This window comes from Hemitrygon akajei, chromosome 1 (assembly GCF_048418815.1).
Source record: "Hemitrygon akajei chromosome 1, sHemAka1.3, whole genome shotgun sequence".
NCBI classification, from domain to species: Eukaryota; Metazoa; Chordata; class Chondrichthyes; order Myliobatiformes; family Dasyatidae; genus Hemitrygon; species Hemitrygon akajei.
The window spans coordinates 209,195,712-209,215,861 of NC_133124.1; the positions used below are offsets into that span (position 1 = coordinate 209,195,712).

A 20,150-nucleotide genomic window follows, 5' to 3' on the forward strand; every position below is an offset into this window, starting at 1 on the left:
TCCAAATCTGAACCTCAATACATTACTGACAGAATATGCAAATAAAGTAAAAATAAAAGCAAATCTGCAATCCTGCATGACGCCAGTTCATTAACTCCCTACAGTGAACCATGGGACATTAAAGTTATTAATAAACAATCATATAATAAACAAAATCTGGACTGTTTATTGTATATTCCTCATTCTGGCCAAAAAAACATCCCTGATGCGCAGATAGTTTTTGGCATCAATTACTCCCCAATTTTAGAATTCAATTTAAAGGAGATTTAAGACCAGTTAACATCTTACTGCAACACACAATGTAGGAGGAACTCAGCAGGTCATGCAGCATCTATGGAGATGAATAAATAGTTGACATTCGGAGACCTTTCTTTAGGACCGGAAAGGAAGGGAGAAGATGCCAGAATAAAAAGGTTGGGGGAGGGGAAAAAGACAAGCTAGAACGTGATAGGTGAAGCTGGATAGGTGGGGGAAAGGTAAAGGGCTGGAGAAGAGAGGACAATGGGAGAAATGAAAGGAGGAGGGGCACCAAGAGGAGGTGATAGGCAGGTGAGAAGTGGTACAAGGCCAGAGTGGGGAATGGAAGATGAGAGAAGGGGGATGGGAAAAATCGACGTTCATGCTATCAGATAGAGGTTACCAAGACAGAATACAAGGTGTTCCTCCTCCACCCTGAGTGGCCTTATCGTGGCAAAAGAGATGGCTGTGAACAGCCATGTCAGAATGGGTATAAGAATTAAAATGATTTGCCACCAGGAAATTCCACTTTTGGCCAATGGAGCGCAGGTGCATAAAAAAGTGTCCCCCATTTTACATTGGGATTCACCAATGCAGAGAAGACTGCATCAGCAGCACCGGATTCAAGACAACCCTGACAGAATTGCAGGTGAAGTGTTGCCTCTCTTGGAAGAACTGTTTGGGGCCCTGATTCCCACATCTTAATGCATTTCCTTTGTCCTTCCCATGTCTATGGCCACCACACTCAGTCATACAGGAACTAATATTTCCATGTGGTACGAAGTTTAACTTGCTCCTGATTGTTGACCACAAAAACAAAGTTGGGAAATCAGAATTGTTGCTGCTACCACCTATCACCCCTCACCCTCAACGCACTAATGATCCCAATTGTTACTCTCCACTGCTACAGCTCAGCCAACAATGAGAGTCAACACATAAGCACAGAGCCATCTGAACAGTCAACTTAGGCTTCAGGTGGCCCATTGAACTGAAACAAACAGTTTCTTAAGGCTCAACTACTAAGTTCAATGACATAACACTGAGTGAGTTGAGAAAGATCCAAAAATCCATGATAACTGCTACAGTGAGTTAACTAGCTAAGATACAGGACAAAAGATTTTAGGCACATTATATATGTAATTTTATGTATTGTGCTGTACTGCCACTGGCAAAGTCATGACATGAGAGTGATGACAAACCTGATTCTGATATGGGTCTCTATTGTGGACTGAGAGTGGGAAGGAGGAAGGGAGAGGGGAATCATGGTTGGGGAAAGGGGTGGGGGGGCAGGAAAGGGAGTGGGAATCCCCACAGAGACATTCTATAATAATCAGTGCACCAATCATTTGGAATCAAATGACTGCCTGGTGCCTCAGGGCTGGGTGCATCTGCACCTGCGCCAACCTCACCCTTGGCACCACTCACCTGCCACCTGGCCCACGGCATTCCACCTTCACCATCCCCAACATCCTTTGCTCCTGCCAGATTTGCAGACTCTGCTCCACATTGACAAGTACTGTACTGTGCAAGTCTTAAGCATGCTACCCATATATACATGCCTTGGACTTTTGCACACAACTGTAGGTGGCAGCAAAAATTGTACTGCTCCAGTTTTCTCCAATTAGAGAGCAAAACTTACCTGGAATTCTGGTCCTGTTGACATCTTACTGGTTGGTACTGAGAAAGGTATCAGAGGGAAATGAAGATAAGCTGGAGCAAACAATGTCTAACCACCTCAGGTTCAAATCAATGAGGTCACAGCAGCTGTTGTGGTTTTGTTTTGCACGTAAATAATTTTAGAAGATCTTGAGGCACAATCTTGAAATAGTACCATACCAGTCCCCCCACCACCCCATCCCAGCAGATATGCTGAAGTCACAGCAGTGGTCAAAAAATCCTTCATGGTGTATCTAAAACCAAATTGGACTGGAACCTCCATTCTACCCAGTGGCAATGCAGCATTAGTGACCAGAAACATTGTTTTCCACACCAAGTTACTTTAAGTGGGGTCAAATCAGTCTTCCACTGGTCTAATGATATCAGCAAAAAGGATGTAATTTTTATACTGGTGTCAAGGGCAGGGAATTCACTGAATGCTACCAGATCCAATTCAGATTTTAACTATCCAACTTAAATGAAAATCCAGCACCTACTGCTCAATTTTTGACACTGAATGAATCAGAGTAACTGTAGAAGGGCTCCCACCTGAAACTTCACACATTATATCCGCAATCACAATTTTGCCCATTGTGTTGACCCAGATCACTCACACTGAGAAGCAATCAGATCCCAAATTTCTGCAGTTAAGTGTAGCTCAAGGCTAAGCACCGCAAGTTCTGCATGCAATTCACAAGACGCAAAAGAACACTGAGAAATGAAAGGGTGGGGTTTGGGGGTGGGCGGAAATGAAACAGTAAACACAGATGGACTTCGTCAAGCCCACTGGCGTCCCCTTGAAACGCACAAGTTTATTAACACCGTGTAGAAAATACTTAAGATTTATATTCCATTACATCAAACATCATTAAAACTTACCAGTATTAGACACGCTCTTTAATGCATTCCGTTAAAAAGAGTACATGGAATTTTCAAAAAGTACAGTTAATTCCAAAAAGAAAAGCACCAAAGGAGCTATTTTTATCATTTTTATTCAGTAGGTTTTTCTGGTGCCAGAAATGGCAGGGCAGCAATATTACAGTCGGTTGTTAAAACATCTGTATGCAACAAAAACCACCTGACCCACTGACCCAACTCTGACCTGGTCATGTCCTTTACACTCCAATGGGGCCGGATGGAGGAATCCGTGAGGTCAGAGAAGGAATGTTACAAGCATTAACAACAAGCTGTATGTAGATAAAAAGGGGGGAGGGTGGGGGCGAGGGGGGTTAGAGAACATTACGGTAATGAGGGTACACAGTAAAACATTGCCATACCATGACTGAAGGACTTCTTCCTCAAAACCTCATCACAATGGAAGGCAAAGGAGTGGATTAAATGAAGATCTGATGCAGTAAAATGCTAATGTAGTAGCCCATAATTTGTAATGCAGAGACAACCTCCCTCCCCGCCAAATGACTAGCGATCATAAGTTGCAAATTTGGGTGGGGTTGGGTATAGAAGTAAAAACAATTCCCTGCGATAACGTGACTGGTGTGCGTTATAAATGGCACTGATTGAAGAGAGGAGGTGGGGAGGGGGCCAGAATGGGCCTCTCTCTTACAAGATACAAAGGCTACACTATCTTAACTAGGCAGGAATCGGATTCTTTCTTCACTGCACAGGTTTTAATTCACTTTGTCCTGGAATATATACAGGTTGTTGGTTGTGGCTACGGCAATGATATTTTCCTTGGGGTGCCAAGCTGTGTGGAGGATCTTCTTGTTGAAGTCCAGACTATCAACACTAATCTCGTCCTTCTTCCTCTTGCCGCCTGAACACACCCTACGTGGCTTCAGGATAGCCCGTGGTTTGCTGTTCTCTCTCGAAGCCTCTAGCGTAATGTCCCGTTTTGTGTTTCTATCGAACATTCTGAAGAAATTGTTGTACGACCCAGTCATGACAACACTGGAAGGGGGTAAAACATTCAACCATTAGTATCACTGAGTCAGTACAAGAGCTTTTGCTGCAATCTGAAACTCTGGCTTGGCACATCACAAGATTATTAACATATCACTGACAATTTAGAGCCTTACAAATTTTTAAAAATCTAAGTGGCTTTGAAAAGACGCTCGTTAATTTTATGTCAGTCTCAAAGATTAGAATGGCTTGTGGGACTCGCTGCATTAATGCATTGACCAAGCCTGGTACTGCAAACACTGGCTACTGAATAACCTTCCAAGGCAAAGCTACAACCACACAGTATTTAGAATTCACAAAACCTGCAACACTTACTGCACAAAGTCAGTTACCTTTCCAATTTATGGTGAATCAGCCATTTACCATTTTTCTTTTCAACATGAATTCACTCATACAATGGCTCAGTGTTAACCATGCTCCCGGCAAGTCTTCACTAATGGATGCCATAATATGGAGCCAACATTTACACCAAGAGCAATGTTTGAAAATTTAGACAAAGTTTTCAGAATGAGCTACTGATCACTAATGATAGGTAACAGCAACTGCTCTAAACTTACATGATGGGCCCCATTGCAAGAAACTTTGGAAGCATCAAGCCAAAGTGCAAAACACGTGTGCAATCTGCAGCTCATGCCGTGACCAACACATCACTCTATATGCCCAGGCTCAAAATATTTTTTCCAGGCAAGTCAGTAAGGAAGAAAATCTTGAAATGTACTTAACAAATGGATCAAGTGGATAGAATTAAAACATTATATTAGATGACCACCCATTACATATTTAAAACATGAGTACACAAAAGGTTCTAGCCTGCAATCACTAACAATGGCATAACTTTGCTTTCAGTAAATCGTGAACTCAGCAATCCCACTAGTATTTCCAGAACGTCAGACCAATTCATTTGCTGTTCACAGGGACGCAGCCAATCAGTTGATCTTTTCAAACATCAACTCAGTTAAGCCTTCTGATTGTTAACCACCTTAATTTGCTGAAAACAAATTATAAAATTTTGAAACTTTTATCAGTGAGTCACAGTACTGATTTACAGGTTGAACTATTATTTAAATGTACTAAATTAAAGCCAGCATGCCAGACAAGTGATCTTCGCCTTTGTGACTCAACCTCTGCCACGAACCTGTTTTCATCCCAAATTTACTGAACAAGTTTTCCATAGATTGAGGCAGATGTAAAAGACAAGACAACCCCATCTCCTATTACTCAGTAAGCATCAACTGGCTACACCCTACCCCATCTGTTTTAGGATGTAAAAATATTGAGAATCCAGTCCCCCCACATTTGTTAACTCTCACAAAATGGGAATCCAGCTTTCAATCACCAAACAAGGTCACATTTCTTCCATCTACTCACCAGGGAAAGAGAACATGATCTCAATAAAAGACGTATTACTGCAGTACAGCATGTTGCAACCAGCCAAACCACTGTTCAATCGAAGCAGCCATCCTACCCAGTGGGAAGAGTCTCAGGTCTATGCTCTATTCAGGAGTCAGACTAGCTGCCCATCCCTGGAAACTGTAGACATATCAAGCTTGATTTACCAAGTCCGAGAAAAGGCACTAAACTAAATTTCATTGCTGCTTTGGCAGACAGAGTGGATGTGAAGAGTTGGGGAGTTTAAGACCTGAAGGCACAGCCTCAGAATAGAAAGACATCCCTTTAGAATACAGATGACAAGGAATTTCTTTAGCCAGAGGGAAGTGAATGTGTGGAATTCATTGCCACAGACAGGGTGAAGGCCACATTATTGGGTATATTTAAAGCAAAGATTGATAGGTTCTTAATTAGTAAGAGTGTCATAAGTTACAGGGAGAAGGTGGGAGAAGGCAGCAGAAGGATTGTGAGGGATATCAGCCATGATGGAATAGCACAGTAGACTCAGATGAGCCAAATGGCCTAGCTCTTTTCCTATCTCCTAGTTTTACTGTAACCCTGAACAAGTGTTATATTTCAAAGAAAACTACAAGCTATGAATATCTGAAACGAATCACTGTCAAGCACTGGATCACTGTACCTGAAGCACAGAGCACACAACAATCACTGGTCCCATGACACAATTTACCAAAATAGATACCAACAGCAAGAACAATTGAAGATCTCATGGTAGAAGAATCAACTTTTACCTATCACATCCATTCCAACAACATTCGAACTTGTCAAAAATACAGTCGTTTTCGTATAGTGAGCAGAGTTTGCTTCGGAGGTATTCATGTACCTGTAGGAACAATCAACAATCAGCACTAGTGCAGCCACAGTGAAGACTCATCTGGAGTGTTATACAAAATACAAGATCACAAGTAATTTTCTGCATAAGTAGACTGTCATTAAATCCTTTAATATACTGATACAGCCAGGTGCAACATTTGAAAATCTCAGTATTTAGGTGGTGAGGGTGTAGGGTTAAGGGTTAAATAAACTTAAGGGAGTGGGATTATCAATAGGAAGAGTGTCAGAATTCTTTTTACAAAGCAAGTCAGGAAAATAAAAAGTAAACCAATATGTCCCCCCACCCCCCCCCCCCCCCCAGGTAACGAAGAGAAATCAGTCTTGCTTCATCAGAATCCAATCAAATTTCCAAGTCACCCTGATACATTTGGGCAATTACAGCATGTGAAACAACTCTTGACCAGTTAAGCTGCTGTCTCCATATTATCATTCCTTCAGTTTAACACGATGCCTTAGATCAAGCAAAAGTAATTAAGGAGCAACAGCACCAAAATTAAACCAGGTAATTTGCATCAGACACAGTAACATTAGAGATTTGAAAGGATGTGCACCAACTTTTGCATGCACGGTGCAAATATCAAGGGATCATAAAAAGTGACACAATTTAAAGGCTGCAACTTCACAGTAGTAAGGGGTCCTTAGGACATAGGCTTTCTGCTTCATGCTGCCCTAACCCAACCATTCTTTAAGACACCAAGCAGCTGATTTTGTACCTACAGTCAGTGGCTACTTTATTAGGTACACCTGCTCTTGTCAGCCAATCAATGCAGAAAGCATGCAGGCATGGTCGAGAGGTTCAATTGTTGTTCAGACCAAACGCTATATGGAATGACTGCTGGTGCCAGACGAGAGGCTGAGTGTCTCAGAAATTGATCTCTGGGATTTTCAAGCATAACAGTCTCTATGGTTTATCGAGAATGAAAGCTGCCTGCATCACAGCTTTGAATAGAAAATTCTACAAAAATATGGCCCAGTCCATCATGGATAAAGCTTTCCCGACAATTGAGTACATCTACATGGTGTTGTCTCAAGAAAGCAGCATCCATCAAGGACCATGCTCTCTTCTCACTGCAGCCATTGGGAAGGTGGTACAGGAGCCTCAGGACTCACACCAGCAGGTTCAAGAACAGTTACTACACCTCAACCATCAGGTTTTTAAACCAAAGGAAATAACTTCACTCAACTTCACTTGTCCCATCATTGAAATGTTACCACAACCTATGGACTCACTTTCAGGGACTCTTCATCCCATGTTCTCAATATTTATTGCTTATTTCTTTTTGTTTTTGCACAATTTGTTGTCTTTTGCACGCTGGTTGAATGCCCAGTTGGTGTGGTCATACATTGAGTCTATTATGATTCCCATTCTATTATAGAATTATTGAGTTTCTCTGCAAGAAAATGAATCTCGGGGTTGTATATGATGACATGTGTACTTCTATAATACATTGAACTTAGAACCATAGAACATTACAGCAGAGAAACAGGCCTTTTGGCACTTATTGGCTGTGCCGAACCATTTTTCTGCCTAATCTGCACCTGGGCCATATCCCTCCAAGCCCCTCTCATCCATGTACCTGTCCAAGTTTTTCTTAAATGTCAAAAGTGAGCCCGCATTCACCACTTCATCTGGCAGCTCATTCCACACTCCCACCACTCTCTTAATGAAGAAGCCTCCCCCCATGTTCCCTTTAAACTTTTCCCCCTTCACCCTTAACCCATGACCTCTAGCTTTTTTCTCCCCTGGCCTCAGTGGAAAAAGCCTTTGAACTTTGTAAAATAAAAATGCCTTGTTAATGAGAGAGGCTAGAGGAAAATAGCAAGTCCGGTTTAAGCTCACAAAAAATTGTCAGTAACTCAAATAAGTCCACATTACAACAGTGGTGTGCAGAAGAGCATGTCTGAATGCACAAGTTGAACTTTGAAGTGGACAGGCTACAGCAGCAGAAGACCACAGTGAGTTCTACTTCTTTAGCTCATAAAGTGGTCACTGAGTATAGGTCTAAGCTTGCTTCAGTTGATAGTACTTTTATCCAAGCCAGAAAGCTGTAAATGCTGCTCCATTTCCGTTGACAGTCTAAATCAATACTGAGGTAAAAATACAGAGTCAGAAATGCTGCCTTTTGTACATTAGATGGAGAACTCTCCTGTACTGTCTCACCACACAGACTGCAAAAAACAAAAAGATAACCAGTCATTCATATCACAACTGTCCATGGGATTGTGCAAGTTGTAAATGTTTGCCATGTCTGTGCATAGCTATCATATTTACTGTTTTATGTGAGATATTAAGACAGCAAGGAACTTTGCAATGCAAGTTTTCCTCATGATAGCACAGAGGTTCCCAACTTTTTTTAATGCCATGGGCCAATATCATTAAGCAAGGGGTCTGCGGACCCCAGGTTGGGAACCTGCGCGTAATATTAAAATATAACCTATCACCCAAAACTGAATGCTACAATAGTGTAGCAGTTACTGCAACACTATTACAGTCCAGGGCAGAGTTCAGTTCCAACACCATCTGTATTGAGTCTGCACAACCTCCTGTGGGTTTTCTCCAAGCACTCTGGTTCCCTCCCACAGACCGAAAACCAACCAGTTAATTGGTCATTAAAAACTGCACAAGGCAGCATGAAAAGATACACATCTGTCTAGTGCATTTTGTGAATTAGTTGCCAAGTGGTCCTTTTGTGGCAAACGGTAAAATAAGTTAGCTTTGATATAAAAAGATGCCGTAGCCAGAAACAAAAATATAAGGTTGTGTTCTCATTCCCAGTTCCCAGCTATAACCAGCTGAGACAATTCCTGGTGCCAATGAATTTATAGAACAAGTGTCCCTAGTACATCATTAGATACCTTTATCACTGGATAGTTCAGGACACATGGGAAAATAACACATTGGTTTAGCAGGTGCTGTTTGTCTGCTGCAGTTTTTGGTAGAGGGTAAAGATCAGCTTTATTTGTCAGATTTACAAAGTAAAATGCCCTGCCTGTGTCAATGACCAACATGGTCCGATGATGTGCTGGGGGCAGTCTACAACAGTTGCCATGCATCTGGCCCCATCATAGCATGCCTACAACTTAGCAACCCTAACCAATACATCTTTGGAAGGAGGATGAAACCGGAGCACCCAGAGGAACTCTTGAGATTAAGGGCAGAACATATGACAGTGGTGAAATTGAACCCCGAGTTGCTGGTGTTGTTAAAGCATTTCGCTAACCACTACGCTACTGTGGGTATATTCTGTATTGGCCCTTTCCCAAGTGCATGAATTGAAAAAATGAAAAATGGACCCTGGCATAAAGCCCTAATCACACAATTATCAAGCAAACAGCATACCAAACTGCCAATGCAAAACAGCAGAAACTTGTGTACCTGGTATGTCTCCACAGGTCTGCTTTCCATATTTAAGTCCCAGATTTTCACTGATAGGTAATCTCGTGTCATCATGTAGCGACCACTATGACTGAATTTGACGTCTGATATTGAAGAAATTATTTCTGAGAAGAACGACCTGTTGCTGGGATCTTCAGGTTCTTCAAACACTGTTGGGGAGGAAAAGATGTTGAGATGGTCCAGAAAGATCTTTTATTTTATATTCCACTTGGAAGCAACTAAACAACTGTCGCCTTGATTAAACAACATATTCAACACCTATCCAGTAAAATATTAAATTCATGCCCATGAGTATCCCTATTTACAGCAAGAAATGTAAATAAATGCATGTTCAACAAATAAAATAGTTAGAATCTCATCAAATTATTTGCTAAGAAAACCAGAAACTTATGTTTTGTCATAACATGTAGTCCCACAAGGCAGTGGACATGGTACCATAAAGAATCTTAATCATTAGAAAATGTTCCTTATTTTTAGCCAGATTTTTGGATCCGCCTGTCTTAGTGCATAGATATCTTGTAAATAATAGGATTCCAATTGACAAACCAGGTATAGCAGAATTTTGGTTGTCACATCACAACCTTCAATGTAAGAGGTCCAAATCAATGCCAAATTATCAATTTGCTCTAAAGCAGGGGTTCACAACCTGTGGTTCACGGACCCCTCGCTTAATAATAGGGGTCCATGACATAAAGGAGGTTAAGAACCCCTGCTTTAAAGGGTCAACCAAAGTTGTATCTCCATCGTGAGTCCACAGGGACTCTTGAGTTCTTTTACAAGGAAAAATCAACTCTTTGCAGAAAGACATGGAGTGGTTGTGCATGAGGAAGGGACTAGAATGGTGCTGATGTAACAGAACATGGTGACGTGGATCAGAAGCAAGAAACAGAAAGAATGAAATAATCAATCCACTTCGGGGGTTGGGGGGGGGGGCTGCAGGGAAAGAGAGCTAGCCTTGCCTGTGAAATAGTTTAGGAGATACAAGGAGTAATGTCATAGTACCAATATTGTAATATTACATCAGTCTGTGTAATGTAGGAAATTAACCATGGGATCCTGCTTTCTTTATATTAGGGGACAACCGCTACAGAAACCAAAAACAGATGTACAAGATATAGAAACATTGAGAAATAAATCAAGTCTGTCAGCCAACAAATAGGTATTCTGGCTCCACTATTTGCCCGCAATAGATTGCAGCAGGTTGCTAAATGTCAGTGGTTACTGAACCACTGACAATTTGTTGCAATTGTCCAATCAAAAGGGGCTGATTTCTAAGCCATGTGAAAGGAGCATTCATTGAAATTACAAATCACTGAAGAATAAATATCTGAGTCACCGACTTACATTTGGCATGTTTGTCACACAGGGCAGCTGCTCTCATGTCACACAGTCGAATGGTTCCCTTGCTACTGCTGTATACAAATGTGTTGCACTGATTGGGGTGGAACTCTGCTGCTGTAATCACTTCAGTCAACTCCTCCATGTTAGCAGGCTTGATATCTACAATATCTGAGAAAGGCCATCAAGGGTAATACTAGGACAACTGGCCACACAAAATGACAGCCTAGTCGGGGGATGGAAAAGTCATCTTTTCAGCTTATGATTGCAACTGTCCCAAGAAATATCCCATTTCCATAAAATTATAGCAAAGAAAAATAAACTATTAAAGCAAAAAAAAAGTCACTTCTGCAAGGCTCAACTCTGCAATGGACAATATTTAGAACAGGAAAAATATTAGCCCCAAGATGGTTACCCATGTCTTCATGCTTCTTCTGCGACCCATTTCCACAATCCTCACAAAACCCAACAACCAGTCTTTCATTATGGCTATTGTCCGCCAGTTAGTTGCAATCTATTACCATAAAAGGCTTGGTCAAATTCACCTCAAAATAAATAACTTCAGGCTCCATAAATAACTGCAACTACCCAAGTTCCAGAGAAATCTGATTCATTCTAATGGCTGCCCATCCCAAGCCACATGTTAACTTGTGCCAACAAGTCAGTCGTGCTGCCTTGTTATTCCATAGAACTCTCCCATACCTAAGCCTGCATTCTCCAAGATCTCCTCAAGATTACTGCTGTCTGTAACATAAATTGTCCATTTTAACAATTCAACCAAATTTAGTTTTACTCTGCAACCAAAATGTCATCGATCTGAAAAGTGAAATATTTTCCTTGCAGACTCTACCTGATTTGCTGAGCAATTTTCCATTTCCAATTATCTTTCCTTTGCAACAGAAACATTAAAAAACCTTCTGTAGCTGGCTCAGATTTAGCTGTACATTATATTGTTACATGTGGAATAAAAGCAAACTTCTTGGCAGAGCTACTAAAATCTTCAGATCAATAAAAGGAGCTGTCAGATTAAATGAGCTGTATATGACTTGGTTTATTCATAACACTCCTGAAGCTGCTCAAATCACAAACACAAGAGATTCTGTAGATAATGCAAATTTGGAGCAACACAGGTGGAATATGAGGTGCGGCTCCTCAAACCTGATGGCATTAACATCGGCTTCTCTAATTTTCAGTAATATCTCCCTTCTCCTCTTTTCCCATTCCAGCCCCCCTCTTTCCCTTCTCCTCACATGCTGCGCACCTTCCACCTGTGCCCCTCCTCCTTCCGTCTGCCATGGTCTACTGCCCTCTCCTATAATATTCCTTCTTCAACCCTTCACCTCTTCTACTTATCACCTCCCAGCTTTTCACTTCACTCCCCTTATCCCACCCACAGATCTATCTTCTCCATCACCTCACCTTTCACTTGTCAGCATGTAATCCTTCCCCTCTCTCCACCATCTCATTCTAGCTTCTGCCCCCTTTCTTTCCAATCCTGATGGTGTCCCGGCCTGAAACGCCGGTTGTTTATTCCTCTCCATAGATGCTGCCATAGAAGCTGTTCAAGCCTGCTGCTTTGCATTTCTAGGTATGCACAACTGGTCTGGAAGAATCAAGAGTGTGCACAATTAATCCAGGGATCCTCAGCATTGTCCAGATATTTGATCGTGGAAGATCAGCAGAACCATTAACCTGCCCTGACAGCCATGCACCTACAAAATACTGGAAAGCCAGGCTGTGAATCACATTAAATACTCAATATCGGGTTTAGGATACAAAGGGTAATGTGTTGAACAATACCAACAGAACATTACATGAAATAATCTTTAGCATGGTAGCCAAGGTCAAGTAGCACTGTTGCCTGGAAAAAAAAGAAAGCTTTTGCCCAGAAAAGGATGTGTGCAAAATGATAAGGATACTAAAACTTCTGTCCGTGATTTCTAAATGCCACAGGTTAATCCTAAGGTCATCGGCTGATAAGTAAGTTTCATAGTCACTATTGACTGAAATAGAGTTTATATGATATGTGTGCGCATTAGCAAATATTCTTCGAGGACTTGCTTCAACCATTAAATCCATAGGTTTGAATACCGGCACCTGGGAAAGAGCAAAAAGATGTTTTAAAATTTTAAACAATATAAACAGAATGGAGCAAGGTATATCACTGTACATTACAGTATAATCTTTCCACAGATGTTGCCTGACACGCCGAGTTTATCTAATCTTGTTTTTATATCATGTTTCAGTAGTTCTTATTGAAAGAATTTCATTTCATGAGGGAGAGTGGCAGACTATAGCACAAGTACAAGTTGTCCCACTGCTCAGGTTTTATAGAGATATGGCGTAGTGGGTTCAGAAAATTAAGTTTTAAAATGGAAATTGAACAGACAAAAAAAAAATCATGCTTAGGGAGTCGATTTCAAATTTCAGAAAATGAACAGGTTGTTAAGAAGTTCCTACATGCAGAGAATATGGAATAATTTGCTTTGCAAGGATGTAATGTCTATCTCCCTGTGACGAAGTGGATGTAGGGAGAAAGGCACAGGCTAGAAAGCAGGATAACAGGACTTGGTATGGGTTACTACTACATCTGCACCAGATGGTTGAAGTAGTTTCGTATGGGCCCCCAATTCCTAAGAACTTTCTACAGGGGCACAACTGAGAGCATCCTGATTTGCTGCATCACTGTCTGGTATGGGAACTGCACTTCACTCAATTACAGAACTTTTCAGAGAGTGGTGCAGACAGCCTAGCACACCTGTAGAAGTGAACTTCCTACTATTCAGGACATTTACAAAGGCAGATGTGTAAAAAGGGTCCAAAGGATTATTGGAGACCCGAGTCACCCCAACCCACAAACTGCAGCTCCAGCCGCTACCATCCAAGAAACTGTACCACAGCATAAAAGCCAGGACCAACAGGCTCCAGGACAGCTTCTTCCACCAGGCCATCAGATTGATTAATTCATGCTGATACAATTGTATTTTTAGGTTATATTGACTGGCCTGTTGTACATACTGTTTAATATAAATTGCACTTTGTACATTTAGACGGAGACGTAAAGACTTTTACTCCTCATGTACACGAAGGACACAAGTAATAAAGTCAATTAAATTCAATTCCCTTTGGAAATGTTTGCTTATATCTGGTATACAGCTCTACACGTCACAGCAATAGTAGTAGACCTCCACTGGTCAGGGTTGACCATGGATTTTGCATCCCAGCTGTTGCCCAGCAAGCTCCCTCTCTCCACTCAGATGATGAACCCATTGGAACAGCAGAAACTGATACAGTTTGGCACCAGTGGCAGCGTTGCCAGTCAATGTTGAATTCAACGTGGGACTGCCTCAGGGGTTCCAGCTCCAGATTTTTCCTTCGAAGTTTACTCCCAAAGCCTACCCCATGAGTGGGTATAACTGGAAGGCAGTGGAGGTTTGAAAACCAAGTTTTCCTTCTCCTAGATGAGCGGCCAACCACAGCTGACGAGCCCCATCTGCCTGAGGCAACTGGTTTTAAGGCACCAGCCTTTGCCCCTTCTTGTCGCACAGCAATAACATGCTTGTAAATCCAGGAAAAGAAACAACAAATATAACACAAGTGTTCTTACTCTGTTATAGGCACCAGCTATCAACAGAAATCAGATCCAGTGCAACTTAGCTGACCTTCATGAATGTGTTACTGAACGGATTAGCTTTGTTTCCATCAGCTCTAAATTTGATTATAGCACACAGTCCTGCCCTCGCTCATCTTCCATCCTCTATAAATATCACCCACTGCCAATATTCTAACTAGGACTGTTCCATTTGTCAATCTCGCTGCTGAATTACACTGGATCCCATTTAAATAACTCTGATTTAAAATACTTATCGCCAAGTCTGCCCACAGGCTTATCTCTTCCACCCTAACTTCTTTCAGATCCATAAGGATTCTATACTCCAGCTCTACCCTCCAATGTAATCCCAATTTTAAGCACAAGGTGATCCTGCAGATGCTGGAAATCTTGAGCATCATACACAAAGTTCTGAAGGAACTCAGGTCAGGCAGCTTCAATGGCGCTTAACTGCTGTTTACTCCCCCCTCATGAATTGCTGAGCTCCTTCAGCATTGTATATGTGTAGCGCCAAGTTTAAGTGTGGTCCATCAGTGGCCTTCAGCTACCAGGGCCCAGCAGTTCTCCAAACCCCTTTCTCCCTTTAAGATGTTCTTTAAAATACCTCTAACAAAGCTCATGGACCTTGCAGAACATACAGCACTGGAACAGTGCAATAAGCCTGTTAAACAAACTCATGCTATTTATATTTCACACGTCCCTTCTCAGTCTTCCTCCAGCAGTAAACCTTGCACTCCCCCTGGATCCCCTCCCTCCTTTCCTTTCTTCTATCAGATTCTTTTTTCTCCAGCACTATCATTCCTACCCACCTGGCTTCTCTATCAACTTCCAGCTTGTCTCCTTGCACTCCCCGCCACCTTCTTATTCTGGCATCTTAACCCCTTTCCTTTCAGTCATGAAGAAAGGTTTATTCATTTCCATAGATGCTATCTGACCTGCTGAGTTTGTCCAGCATTTTGTGTGTGTTGCTTTGGATTTCCAGCATCTGCAGACTTCCTCTTATTTCTCTCTCTACAGTACTCACCTCAAGTGCTTCCTATCAAAACAGTTGCCCCAAGTTAAAATTCTTTTTGATTCTTCAATGATCTCACATTGATAGAACCTGGCTTACTCTCGACTTGGAATCACTAATTTTGTGTATTCTGTCACATTCATTAATAAACTTAGGGCCCTATTGGGTTACTCCACAGACCCTCCTTCACCAGAAAGCACATAAACAAGATTAGCAAGATACAGATCTTTGTGTCAAAAAAGAATGGACCGCCACTCAATGATATTGGTACTTGAAGTGCGAGCTTTCTTGGAAACATTAAAATCTGAAAGTTTCCTCCAAGATGCACGATCCCAACTTGGAATTACATTGCCCTATTTTAGTTACAAATCCTCACAACAACATTGCATTTAATAAACTTGCACAATGGCTCAAAAGTGGCTCGCTTTTATTCAGTTAGTAAGGGTGGAAAATTAATGGCAGGCTTTCCAGCAGCATCCTTATCCAATGAATTATTGAGCAAGTCATGCTTCAACCTTCTCCTTTCACCCAGAGCTAGATTGCTCAACATTCCTTGATCTATATAACTTTGCACTGGTGCTTTCAATCTTGATGATATGAATGCTCCCCTTTTACAATATGGCATTCAGAACTGTGCAGAGGAACAAGGATCTTTTGTGTCCTAGCATCATATTCTATTTGAAAAAGATCTTCTGAATGTCCAAAATATTTCATTACAATAAAGGTGCCATATAGAGGCAATTATTTATTTTTGGACTTTGGTCCCAGGATGCCCAAATTGGGACCTTCAGCCTCGGTAATAAGAACGCAGCGACTCCGCAAAAATGGATGCCCTGAAACAGGACCAAAACTGCCATCCAAAATAGTCTTAGAATTTCCCTTTTAAAGAAAATTTACCCCAGATTTCACACTTCATCATCAAAAACACTAAAACATGCACACTTCATAGAGAGAGTCAAGTTCACCAAGTTTCTGGGAGTTCACATCACAGATGACCTCACCTGATCCCTTAATATCATCTCCCTGTACAAGTTGGCACAGCAGCACCTCCACTTCTTAAGGAGATTGTGGCAAGTGAGGACACCCCCCCCCCCCCCCCCCCATCTTTAACACAATTTTATAGGAGCACCATTGAGAGTGCTGAGAGAAGCTGCACCTCCATCTGGTATAGGAGCAGCCAAGCTTCTGACTGGAAGTCCCTTCAAAGGACTGAGCGAACAGCTGAGAGTATCATAGGGGTCTCCCTATCACCCATTAGGGATATTTATCAGGAGCTCAGTGTACACAGGGCCCTTAGTACTAATAAGGATCCCACCAAACCTATCTAGCATCCTCTGACTTTTTACCATCAGGCAGGAGACTCAGTTGCATAAATACGTGAATGGCCAGGGTGAAAAACAGTTTCTTCCCTCGGGCTTTTAGGCTTCTGAACTCCTTGTGGCATTGCATTTGAAGTGTCACTGGTCAATCTGTTCTGTACCTTATAATTTTTGATTTATGCTCTTTACTTTGTTTATTTAGACACAATTCATCTGTAGATATTATTCTTACTTTCCCAAGTTATTGTGTGCAATGTGTACTACTGTGCTTTGCACCCGGTTCGGAGAACCATCTCATATGACGGCATACGTGCATATGGGTAAAAGACAATAAACTTAACTTGACATTTTTGTGCGCTGCAAAGCAATTTGTGCTCACCTTAAGTGTAGTGACTGTGGCAGGATCCCTATATCGACCATCTTCCTCCTTCAAATTATATCCCTCTGGTCGTTTATCTCTTTCACTGATTTTCCACAACTTTATTGTTTTATCTGGCAAATAAAATAAAGATGCATGAATAAGTAGTGGCAACTGAGCCTGTAGCATGCAAGTGTTGGAGTTAAACTTCTAAATGATCCGAGAGGAATATTTTAAAATGAATTTAGTTGTGAAATGCAGGGATCTCATCCAGACTGGCCATTTGCATGAACAAGTGCCTGTCAGAACCATTTAACGATACTAATCTGGCATGATAACCCCATTGCATCATAGCAGACGCTGGAAACAATGCTGCAATAAGTAATATCAGAGAATAAATGCACTAAAGATCAATGTCCAATAGTACAACTTGGAAACTGGACCTCAGCATGGCAATGTTGTCTTTGAATCCATACAGCTGAAAGATTAACTTAACTTTTATAGTATACCAGAGCAATGGTTTAAATTTACATAGATATTTTAGAGATGTGATAATCCTAAGTTATTTGCATACTATTTTTTCATAAATGCAGTTTCTTATATTATAAAAAGCAGCTGACAATTCTGCCAATTCCATTTTCAAATAAAACAGCAAAACAATCCAAGAAGATGGTGCCAGCGAACAACACAGCTAAGGGCCATATTCTTCAGACATTTACAAACCTACTACTTTTATTTGGCATACTTCATCTTATACTTTCAAATGTGGTTCTGCTCCTGTTGGAGCCAGTTATTTATATTTTGGTGGTGTGTTTTTGAGCGGATTGAGTGATTAGCGCTTTGCTGTCTCCTAGTGAGTTTAGTGAGGTTTCGAGCAAAGCGTGTGGTCTGGAGATGGGGGCGAATGTCCTATTTCCACACTGTATTACTCTGTGATCAAATATTACTCAAAACAGAGGTTGCTCTGCACATTCTGCACCACACAAAAACAAATTCCCTTGATTCTGAATATTTTGTCATTGCTACATCAGCTTTCTCCAGCCAATAAGAAAATAGAAGACAAAAAGAAAGTTCAAAATATAAGAATTTCTGCAATATTCTGAAGAAACAGAGGCTTTAAGTATTACAAACATTGGTGAAATCTGTTATTGAATGTTGTGAGTGTTGCTCAGACTGGAAGGATGCTGCCCTGAGCAAGAGAATGACGAAGGAACTCACCATTTGTTGAGAGCAGGAACTGTGCAGCGTTTTGCTGGGGTAACCATCTAATTTTATTGATCTTTTCTTCAATTTCTAAACTTTTCAAGTAGTCAAATTCTGGCTCATGACTCTGAAAAGTACTGTAAACATTATATTCACCTCTGCAATGAGGCTGGCTTTTGCTCTGCAAGAAAAGAACAGAATAGATTTGAACACCATAACTATGGCATATATCTACCCATGATAAAATTAACTACTTTGTTTTAACCAGGGGAAAAAAAATGATTATAACTGGATTCAAAGAATTCTGTTGGTCTGGATAGTGATCTCTGTCAAACACACAAAAATGTGATTTGCTACCTTGGTTGGACAGCCTACTTTACACTGAACTTTAAAGTAATTCAGTACGCTTGCCTTGGAAATGCTTGAATTTTTTTGGCAATACAATGCACAAATGCAAAGCCTACGATAAACTCCTTCAGTTATTTTTAAAAAAATCTCTGCAGGAAAATGGATATGCCCAACTAGTAAAACCCTGTGCTTCTTAGATGCACAAATGGAGGATGGAAATATTCTAAATCAGACTTCTGCAAACAAGATTTTGGGCTAATAAAGCCAGGTAGAATGCTGGACCTGCTAGCCAACAGAAACCACTACATCCACATTACTTAGACAGCCCTGGCATCCACCATAATTAGGACCTGCAAAATCAAGGCGTTCATCGTTTGTCACAGTCAATGATGACCCAAAAGAGACTGAAAACCTTAATCGTGACTGTCCCTGTTGTGAGCTCGACTCAATCCAACAACAAGTGGATTGAGTCATTGCTACCCAAGTCTCAGGAGAAAATGGCATCCCCACTGAAGTTCTAAACCGGCATCTTGATAATCCAGTCATTAAATATATAACCTCATAGTCCACATCAGGGAGGAGAAGAATATGCCAAGCTATCTCAGATAAACCATAATTCTGACCATCTTCAAGAAAAGCGATGAAAATTAATTCCATTAAATACTGAGGTTTCCCTGCTGTCTACCACAGGAGACAGCATTCTCTGAATAGCTGAATTCACTCCACAGTATATCAGCATAACGGGCATGATCTTAATTTATCTTTTTTACTTTCCATGTTTTTCCTTATGCATAGGAAGTGGTCATTTGGCACAAAGTCTATGCCAATTTTTGGGATAATCCAATGCCTCCATTTCCCTGGAGCCTAAACCCTCATGTCTCTTTCAAGACTACCCTGATTTTCCTACATTCTACACACTCTACAGGCAATCCACAGAGGTCAATTAATCTACAGAGCAGCTCTTTTTTGTGATGAGCAAGGACATTGCAAAAGCACACAGCCAGTGAAAATGTACAAACTCCATCCAGATGGCACTGAAGGCTAAAATCAAACCAAGGTTGTTGGAATCATGAGCCAGTAGCGCTACTTGGCACTTCCTACTGTGCTACTGTGGCATACTCCAGAGTAATGCAGGGAGCAGCATCAATCACTATTCATGACCTCTTTTGACCTCACTAAATCCTTTGACTGTCAACTGGGAGACACAACCTCTTCAATTTTGACTGCCCACAGAAATCCACTTTCTCACTTCATGACATTCAAGCCACAATACTAATCAATGAGTCCAATACAGCACATTCTGGCATTAAGCAGGCTCATGACACGTCTTTCAATATATCTCACTGCCATAGCAGGAAGAACTGCATCTTGAATAAGCCTTTTGCTGGAACGGCGCTAATATGCAGGACTATGGATCATCTCCATTCGCCACTTGTATACTTGAAATACAGTGCACAATGCTTGCATCTGCATATGTTCAGGCTGAGCTCCAAGTTTGCATCGATCTGCTC

General features: G+C 41.3%; 1 protein-coding gene across 1 annotated transcript in view; it reads right to left on the reverse strand.

The window, feature by feature from the left end:
• Positions 1-2,871: 2,871 nt before the first annotated feature.
• Positions 2,872-20,150, reverse strand: part of LOC140734884 (serine/threonine-protein phosphatase 2A 55 kDa regulatory subunit B alpha isoform) — an 83,541-nt gene continuing 66,262 nt past the window's right edge. Inside the window, exons 4-10 of the mRNA XM_073059541.1 lie at positions 18,307-18,472; positions 17,110-17,222; positions 12,709-12,886; positions 10,796-10,960; positions 9,431-9,600; positions 5,952-6,043; positions 2,872-3,801 (exon numbers count right to left, since the gene is read on the reverse strand). Coding sequence (XP_072915642.1) covers positions 3,522-3,801; positions 5,952-6,043; positions 9,431-9,600; positions 10,796-10,960; positions 12,709-12,886; positions 17,110-17,222; positions 18,307-18,472 — 1,164 coding nt within the window. The 3' untranslated portion in view covers positions 2,872-3,521. The remainder of the gene's footprint in view (positions 3,802-5,951; positions 6,044-9,430; positions 9,601-10,795; positions 10,961-12,708; positions 12,887-17,109; positions 17,223-18,306; positions 18,473-20,150) is intronic.